This window comes from Rhinolophus ferrumequinum, assembly GCF_004115265.2.
Source record: "Rhinolophus ferrumequinum isolate MPI-CBG mRhiFer1 chromosome 15 unlocalized genomic scaffold, mRhiFer1_v1.p scaffold_54_arrow_ctg1_1, whole genome shotgun sequence".
Taxonomy (NCBI): domain Eukaryota; kingdom Metazoa; phylum Chordata; class Mammalia; order Chiroptera; family Rhinolophidae; genus Rhinolophus; species Rhinolophus ferrumequinum.
In genome coordinates, this window is record NW_022680357.1 from 9,020,355 (window position 1) to 9,029,922 (window position 9,568).

General features: G+C 48.8%; 1 protein-coding gene across 3 annotated transcripts in view; it reads left to right on the forward strand.

Moving 5' to 3' along the window:
- Positions 1–7,135, forward strand: part of ABAT (4-aminobutyrate aminotransferase) — a 67,046-nt gene extending 59,911 nt beyond the window's left edge. For 2 of the 3 annotated variants that reach the window (XM_033101173.1, XM_033101175.1), the window contains 2 exons: positions 2,687–2,798; positions 4,127–7,135. In XM_033101173.1, coding sequence (XP_032957064.1) covers positions 2,687–2,798; positions 4,127–4,248 — 234 coding nt within the window. In that variant the 3' untranslated portion in view covers positions 4,249–7,135. The remainder of the gene's footprint in view (positions 1–2,686; positions 2,799–4,126) is intronic. The other variant, XM_033101174.1, reaches the window with a different exon arrangement.
- Positions 7,136–9,568: the final 2,433 nt, after the last annotated feature.

The window sequence follows — 9,568 nt, forward strand, 5'->3', positions numbered from 1 at the left end:
ATCATGCACCATTTGGGACATACTTATAAAGTTGTAGATTGTTTATCCAAAATTACAGTTTAGCTGGGCATCCTGTATTTTCTTTGGCTACCCTAACTGAGAACAATTTGAAATTAGGAAAATGTGACTCTCCTCGTTTTCTGGATGAGAAAAGCGAGGCTTTGGACGGGAGCCAGGTTTTAAACCCAGATCTGCCAGATTGCAAAGATTCTGAAGGAGTTAAGTGTGGCTGTTAAGACCCTCTGGTTGGAAATTTTTTTCCTCAGGCTGGATTTGCATTTAAACTGAGGTTGGGCAGGGGCAGGCACTACAAAAAGCCTCTGCAGTGGGTCAGGCCTTTCCTTCCCGCTGGGGGGCTCCTTCACTGTGGGCCAGTGACAGGAGAAATGATAGGTATCCTTTATTTTCCTGGGAGATCTTTGGGCCCTGCTGGCAGCGGCCGGGGCTTGAGAGGGAGCTGGTTGTTCTGGGCTGTCACAAACGTGCCTACTCCTTGTGTTGAGCTGAGCAGACTTCCCACAAGGTCCGAGGTCCACACAGACCGTGGATAGCAGCCTTCTTGGTGAGTCAAACTCAGGCCAGGCTCTCAGGATAAGAAGTGAGAGGCAGTCAGAGTTCACAGCCTGGCAAGGGACAAGGTTGGGAGTCAAAGAAGGCACCACTGGGACGAAAGAGAAGCAAAAGGCTTCAGACCATCTGAGGTGTCCCTTGATAGGCGAGTGGGAGAACAATGAGAGTGTTACAGATTGCAAGATAGCTGTGTGGCTCAGGAATAAACAGTAGAAACAGGCATTGGGACCCATGAGTGATGATGTCATACTACACCAGAAGAGCAAGGCCTAGAGCTGAAAGAATGCCAGGAATGGTGTCTTTGTACTTCTCTTAAATGTCCCAGTTGATGCCACCATCCTTAGTCACAAGGGTGTGTCCTGAAGGACAAGGCAGCTTAAAGGTCCCTGATCAAGGCAGCCTGGCTCTGAAAAGGGGTGTGGCACACCATGTTACCCAAAGTGGGTTCTCTGTGCAGGACGGTGCCCCAAAAAAGGCTTCCATGGAAGCATTCCAGAGCCAAGACTGGCATCTTGCTTTTAGGAGACCCGAGCTGCTCATTTAAAGGGGGGTGAGCAGTTAGGGGCCTTACAAAGTCATAGACAAAAAGGAGGTAAGATTATAGGACCACCCTAAAACAATGAGCTAGAAGAAAGGGTGAGACAAAAATCGAAGCCCTATGGTGAAGAGAGGATGGGGAGTTCCCACGGCCATGTATTAATGAATCAAGCTGACAGTTACTAAGCGCGCGCGCGTGTGTGTGTGTGTGTGTGTGTGTGAGAGAGAGAGAGAGAGAGAGAGAGAGAGAGAGAGAGAGAGAGAGAGAGAGAGAGAGAGAGAGACAAGGGCCCCAAGCATGAGTGAGATCTTGTTCTTGGCCTCCACTCTCTATTGGGAGAGTGCATTCAAATCACTGGTTCCCAGCTAATCAGCAAGTGCAAGAGCGAGTACAGTGAGTGCTAGAGTGACTTCCGTGCCTCAGTTTCCTCATCTGTGGAGATCAAAATGGGCCCTTTGCTAGTGGAGTGAGGATTCAAGGTCATGCATGTAAGTGCCTAGTCCAGTGCCTGGCATATATGTGGGTCTTTACTATCCCCAGAATATAACTTTATCTCCAGTTTCTCCCAAAGGGCTGTAACGAAATGACACGTGCACCCCATCTCTGCCCCTGGTACCTGAAATTATTTTGGGGTATCCAAGCCAATTTACTGTCCCTCGCAAGGACAATGGAGAGTGAGGAGGAACCAGACCCTCTATTCTGGATGACTGCATTCGCTGCCTGAGGCTGCTGGGCGGCGTAAAACAAGAATTTATTCTCTTACCATTCTGGAAGCCAGAAATCCGAAATCAAGATTTCAGTATCATTGATTCTTTCTGGAGACTCTGAGGGAGAGTCCATCCCAGGCCTCTTGGCTACTGGCAATCCTTGGCATTCACTCCCGTCTCTGCCTCGTTGTCACATGGCCTTCTGCCCTCTGTCACGTGTCTGTGTCCACATTTTTCTCCTCCTATAAGGATGCCCGTCATTGGATGTAGGGGCCACCCTAATCCAGTATGGCGTTATCTACCTAATTACATCGGCAAAGATCCGATTCCAAACAAGGTCACATTTGCAGGTCCCAGGTGGACATGCACTTGGGGTGGGGGAGGATTCATTCCAGTACAGCCCTTAACCTCCAAGACTTGAGTGAGGATGAGCTTTTTTCCTCCCAGAAGAATCACCACTTTTCTAGAAAAAGAGCTAATAAATGAAGATAGCTGACATCTATTGAGCGCCTACCAAGTGCCAGGCCCTGGGCTTAGGACGTGACAGAGAAACTTCATCTCACTAAATTCTCACCACAGCGCCTTGGGGTCAATAGCATTTATATCCTTCACTTTACACAAGAGGAAACTGAGTCACAATCCACTTAAGTGACTCACCCAAAGTTGCACCGTGAAAAAGAGGCTGAGCAGGGTTTTCAACCCGGAACTCGATGTCTCCAGGGCCAGAGCTCCAAACCCCACAGTGGTCCTGCTGATCCACGCAGAGGCCCAAAGGCTGGACACGGGGGGGTTATTTGAGGAACCACAGCCACAGAGCTGGCTGGTACACAGGTGACAGGCTTCAGTTCCAGCCTTGTCTCCCCCACTGCAGGCCCGGTACCCCCAGTTCATCAGCAGAGTGAGAGGACGAGGTACATTCTGCTCCTTTGACACCCCAGATGAATCCATACGGAACAAACTCATTTTAATATCCAGAAACAAAGGTAAGGCAGCCAGGAACGGAAGCTGGGTTTCCTCGGTACCCCGCGTTCCCTGGTGTGGGGGGACAGGGGGGACACAGGACTGAAAACAGTCTGAATGTTCTTTCTCAAAAGAAGAGAAAGTTACTGGCGGGATTTCCTCATACAGTTATTTATTCATTTGACAAATATTCACTGAGAAGGTGAGTGACACCAACACCGGGGAGACTCACGATGAAGAACATTGGTGTCCCTTCCTTCAAGGAGCTAACAGTCTAGCAGAAAGGGGTGACATTAAAGAGATGATTTCATGAACTACAGATTGCAGTTATAAATCTTAGGAAGGAGGAAAGGGGCTAAGAGAGTCAATAGCTGGGGAAAGTGTCCAGGAAATCAGCGAAGGACCCCGGGGAGGGGGAGCCTGTCCCCTAGTGGATGACGGTCACCCCCCTTGGTGGGACCCTAGGGAGGGGGACCCCCCTTTGAGGAAATGGCATTTTACTTAAGTCTTGATGGATGGACAGTGGTTGGCCTGGTGCAGGTTAGGAAGAGCATCCCAGGCAGAGGGAGGAACGTTTGCCATTGGCTGAAGTAGGATGGAGCTTAAGGGCTGGAGAAACCAAAAGGATGGAGTGTGATGAGGGACCAATGGGACTGGAGGTACTTCCAGGCTCACGTCAGCCTGTGGATCAGGTTCAAAATTCTGGACTTTTTTCCTAAGAGCTGTGGGAAGCCATGGAAGAGTTTTATGCTGGGGTGGGGGATACATTGTGGTGAGATAAGAGCACCTACTATGTGTCAAGCATGGTGTCTTTCATTTGTGCCATCTTATGGCACCCCTGCACCAGCTCTGAAGGGCAAGGCTGATGCACCTCATTACAGGAGAAAGCTGAGTCTCAGAGATGCTAAGCAACTGAGACCAGGACGCCCAGCATGCCCAGCAAGTCAATGGTGAAGTCGCCCTCTAAAATAAGGCCGTCCCTCTGAGACGGCGCTGCCCCGCCTGCATGCTTCTGCCCGCCTCCCCTTTGTAATTTACTTGTTATTTTCTTTCCTTACCACACCACGGGTTTCTGGAAGGCAACGACTTTAGCTCAGGATTTCTCCATCTCTAGACCTAGTTCAGGGGCAGCATAGCAGGCATTCAGACTTGGAAGGAGGGAGGGAAGGAAGAGAATGACGGATGAGATGGATGAAGAGGAGAAAGGGAATGAAGATGGATGGGTACAGGGAAGACAGGACAGACAGAAGCCGGGATGGAATGACATGGGTGGGGGTTGCTGCCACATGTGTAAGTGACCCCCCCCGACTCTAAACCCAACTCCTAACCGACTTCCTGCCATTTCTTTCAGGCGTGGTGTTGGGGGGCTGTGGGGACAAATCCATTCGTTTCCGTCCCACTCTGGTCTTCAGGGATCACCACGCACACCTGTTCCTCAATATTTTCAGCGACATCTTAGCCGACTTCAAGTAACAAAGCCATTTCCACTACGCTCTGGAAAAGCCCCGATCTCAACAGTTGTCAAATTGATTAGTTTGCCTAATTCATGTTTTCACTTAAAGTATCAGAGGTGAATGCATAAATGGAAGGGTGGTGTGTGGGGAGGGGACATTTTTTGGTGACTTGTGGGGAGGGGAGAAGGAAAGGACGGGTTTTGGTTTTCCTCCCTGCAGAGCCAATGATGCCTCATTGGTTTAAGCCCAGAAAGTCTGTTTGGGCCCCAGACAGTCTCACGATGGGTCGTGAGGGTCATGGCCATGTATGTCTGCCTGCCCTTGACCCCAACAGTTTCTGTGGAAGCCAGTAAAGGGAATGACACCTGCTCCTGGGACTGATGGCTGGGTCTCCTGGGTCCCTCTCAAGTGCCGTATTCTGTAGTCAAGGATGCTGGTTCCCTCGCCCTATGCAAGCAACCATGCTCGCCCCCTCTCACCTGGCTCCCAGAGCTCTTAGCACATCTCACGCACAGTTCAGTGAAGGACAGGACAGATCATATGAAGGCAGGATAGTGGGGACATTAGGGCTGAGCCAGGCCTTGGACCACTCCTCTCCCCTCACCTGGGGGTTCCTCTAAACTGTGAATTCTGTCCTTGCTGGAGATTTGCTCTTGGAGACTCTCCAGATGCATCACTGATAGTTCCTACTTGCCATCCTCCATTCCCCAAACTCTCTCCCCCCTGTTAAATGTCACCTGAGACCTCTGCAAAGAAAACTGCAGCCTGAGCAGAGGGCACACAAGGACACACATGAGCCAAAGGGTCAGAAGCACAAGCCAGTCGCCCGGGAGCATGAGCCCAGGGCCTGGGGCAACAGAGTCACTTCCTCCTGTCTCCCAGCCATCTGGGGTCTGCCTTTTGGACCCCTCGCCCAGGAGGCTTTCTCTAGATTTGGTTCATGCACCTTTGCTCCCCTTCTGAGCAGCCCTAGGAATACCTCTGCTGTTCCATCATACCCGTCAGTTGCTAAACCAGATTTCTCCTCGAGGGAAGCATCATGAATTAAAGGCACCAGAGCTCCGCACGGTAAAAAGCAGCCTGTTGGTTTGAGGTGGTTTCCTTGTACCTTGCCACTCCAAATTAGAGATTTTCCTGACATGCACGAGTGTGGCGATTACCAGGCACCTGGTACTCAGGCTTCACTGCACTATGGCTGAGGCGTCTGGTAGTCCTACAGCAATAAAGCATTGTTTAGTGGGTAGATGGAGAAAGTCTGGCTGCATTCTGTCCAGAAGGAAGGCCACTTCATCTCCCAGTGCCTTGGTTGACCGTCTGGGGAGATGGGCATTTCAAGGTCCTCCATTCAGCACTTTGGTCTTTTAATAACTAATCACCCAGAGATCTCAAAGTGATTTTTTTTTTTTCAGTTTCTACTCTTCAGCAGACTTGGTCATCGACCTGTTTTTGTTGAGAACAAAAGGCACTAACATGTGTAACAGATACAGACAGATCCCTGAATTCACTTTGCATTCTTGCAGTCCGTGCTAATCCGTTACTTTAAAGTTCTGCCGTGTTTACTTATTCAATCATTCATTCATCACTTGTATTAAATACCTGCTCTGTCCCAGGCCCAGTGCTAAGCACGAGGGGGACAAACCTGAAATAAAACATGGTCCCTGCTCTGAAGGGATTCACATCCTACTGTGCACAACAGACTTAAGCCAACAATGAAAGCTGAGTGGCAAGTGCTGTAATAGCACTTGTTAAAGCATCAGGAAATTGGAGGGAGTGCCCCAATCCACTTAAGGGAGGTTCAAGAAAAAAAGAAACATTTGAGCAGCGTTTTGCAGAATGAGCAGGAGTTCACCAAACAGACAAGGCAAGGAAGAGTGTTGCTGAAAGGGAACAGCATATGCCAAGACACATCAGTTTATGGTCTCACACCCTTCACTGGGGATCCAGATTCCATAGGCAGTAGCTCAAAATTCAAGGCCTTATTTAACAAACAAGCAAAATGCAAACCAAACCATAATTCATTTACTGACATGGGTATGCTTTCTCCTGAGAACTTGAGCACTGGATGCAAATATACAGTAAGGTTCCTGGAATCCAGAAGGTTTTTAATCCAGGGCACAACTAGAAACTTGGCTCTTTGGTGGAGAGAGTGGCTCCAATATTTTGTTCTCTCCCCAGGGGGAATTCACAGAGAAATGAAACCACCATTTTATCTGGAAAATCATTTCCAGATTTATTCACTCCTTACCAAAGGGAAGTTATTCTCGTAAAACTTTTAAAGCCATTTATCAAGTTCTTGTTGACTCAGGGCGTAATGAGTTTCTAAGACATCTGCTTTTGAGGGTAGGGGCCTAGCTGGAAGAATTTCAAGGAAAAGAATTCTCAGCAGAGCTCAAGGTCGTAGCAACTTGGAAGAGGTTGGTGAAAACACAGGGGACCCAGCGGACAGGTTGCCATCGAGGGCAGAGCCCAGGGAGAAGTGTTTCTGTGGCTGACAGTCTGGAAATGAATCATCCCATTATAATTCGTGCCATAGAGTTTAGGAAATGTCTCTAGCAAATCTTGTCACTTTTACAGAAAACAAGGTCCAGTGATAGCAAGTCTTAGCACATCCTCCCTTTTATTATAAATGGGTGTTTTTTTTTATAATTTTTACTGATACTCAGTAACCATGCAAAACTGTGTATAACATTTCTCTATCATCTATCATCAGCTCGTGGTAGAAAACCATAGCTAGGGAGCATCGCCGACTTACGATCTTGTTTACAGTGTCCTGTTGACAGTGCCAATAACTGATAAATTAACATGTCATAAGGTAACTGATGCCCAGATGCACAATTCCCTTAATTAAATGTGTTTCCCTTGTTAATCAGTATTGTTCAATTTAAACAATATATTTCTAATGGAAACAACAGAGTGAATGTGGCCTTTTTGGTTGGAAATGGTGTTGTCTGGCAACTACGTATTAAGCACCAATTACATTCGTCTTAGGGTGTCTTGGTGAACACTCTACCTTTGTGAGTCTACGTTGGGTTCGGAAAGCACTGTGAGGCTGTTCTTTTCACCAGCATTCCTCAAGGACATACCATCTGATAGGGGTGGACAAGGTATGCTCCTCACCCTCAGCTCACCTTCTAGTGGGGCAAAGGTCACAGCGACCCAGTGTAAGGACCAGGATGCAGGAAGACCCTGGATGCTGTAGTGCGCAAAGACAGGCCCTGTGTTGGGGTGGAAGTTCGGCCCGAATTTCCTCTTCAAGGTTACTCCAGTGACTCCGAAGATGGCAGGAAGGCATTCCAGAGCAAGAGAGTAGCTAACTGAAGCCACAAAGGCAGGAGGCATGTCTACACTGTTCAGCATTACTAGATCACAAAGGGAGGGAGGCCAGGGAAATAGGCAGGCCTCGGATGTGAGGGGCCTTCCGTGCCGTGCAGGGCCATGGGCCTTCCATGCAGTGATGGAGCCACCCATGGTCTGGAGCAGAGGGATACTCTGGATGTGTGATATAGAAAGATTGTCCTGAGTGAGTGCTCACTGCAACAAACGGAGGCCGGTTGGGACTTGATCACAATCAAGATGACCTGGTGGCCTGACTAGGACCACAGTGGGATGGATGGAGAGGGAAAGAAAAGCACAGAATCCAAAGCATTCAGGACAGTGACTCTCCACACTGGATGCACTTTAGTCATCCCCGAAGAGCTTTTCAAACAATCCCAAAGCTTGGGCCTCCCCCCAGACCAATTAAATCAGGTTCTTTCAGTCGAGTGAGGTGGTAAATGGATGACCTCAATGGGGAGGCAGTAGCAGTGTGGGGAGGCACAGAAAAGATGCTCGGGCAGCACCTGTGGCAGTGAGCTGGCTCTTCACCCTCCTGGTGTCCCTGACCCGGACGTGGGGATCATGGGCTCCTGTCTCACTTCTGCCCCCAGCTGTCTCAGTGGCCCTCAATCACCCTTATTTTTCTCACTGTAAAACATGTGGTTTGGATCACAGGATTTCCAGGTTCCTTCCAGCTCCGACGTCCAACATGTCTATGAAACAATTGACTTGGAAGGCAGTATCTACCATTAAATGTATTTTTTAAATAATCACAGAGTGCTAACGATCATTTGAGCATCTGTAATGTGCAAGCATATTCTACTGGTGCTTTACAATTTTCACAACAAACCTATGAACTGGGTATTTCTATGCCTATTTTTAAGATGAGGAAACTGAAGCTCAGAGAGGTTAAGGGAACCTGCCCCAAATCGCACAGGCTTAGAAGCCAGAATGCACACAGAGGAGAGATGATGTATTGGTGTGTACACAACTGTGTGTGTGCGCACACAGTCAGGTTGGGACTGATTGAGGATAGGCCTGGCGACACTCAAGGGCCTTTCCCCCAGTCAGCCTGGCAACTGGGACATGGGCTAGAACTGGTCAGCATCAGAGTGAGACCCTAAACACAACAGTCCTAAGGCAGGTGGGTGAAAGGTGCCAGAACCTCCAGGTCAAATACTCCGTAAAAAAGTTGATTTTCTGCCCATCCGTCCCCTTAGGGAGGCAGATGGTATCAGCCCTACCTGGTGAACTCTAATCGGGCAAGATTTTACAGTTGAATATTGCAGGATCGAAACAAGGCCATAAAAGTGAGACTCTGCCTGGGGTTCAAAGGGACCTGTTGTTTTCCATTTGGGGACTCAAGTCCTGAAGTCATAAAGGAGCCAAAGGAAAGCACCAACCCTAGTTATTTGGCCAATTCACCCCAGGTTGGCCCCACAAGCAGTTTAACCTGCCAGATCCATTCTGGGGAGTGTATTAAACGTAGTCATTTAATGATGGGCTGGGGTGGAATACCTGGCCCCGGGGCAAGGTCAGTCATTTGTGGTAACAGCTGTAGCAAGGACAGTAGCTCTCAACCACGTCCACCATGAACGTCCCGGACCAGTTAGAGCCTGGTCTGAGGGATTCTTAGCTCGGGCCGCTGTAACAAGGTACCATAGATTGGGCCCCCGGAACTGCAAACATTTACATCTCACAGTTCTCAAGGCCTGAAGTACATGGTTGGGTTCTTGGTGAGGGCCTCTTCCTGGTTATGTCCTACCCTGCTCTTCCTTCCTTTATGGATGCAGTCTTGTCCTCTGTTTATAAGGACACGAATCCCTTCTTGAGGGCCTCACCCTCATGACCTCATCTAACCCTAATCACCTCCCAAAGGCCCCACCTACTTCCAAATACCCTCACGTTGGGGGTGCTAGTTTCAACATGAATTTTAGGGAGGACACAAACATTCAGTCCATAGCAACTACCACATGAAAACTGACATGCTACAAACCACCCCATGCCCTGCATCTAAATTATAC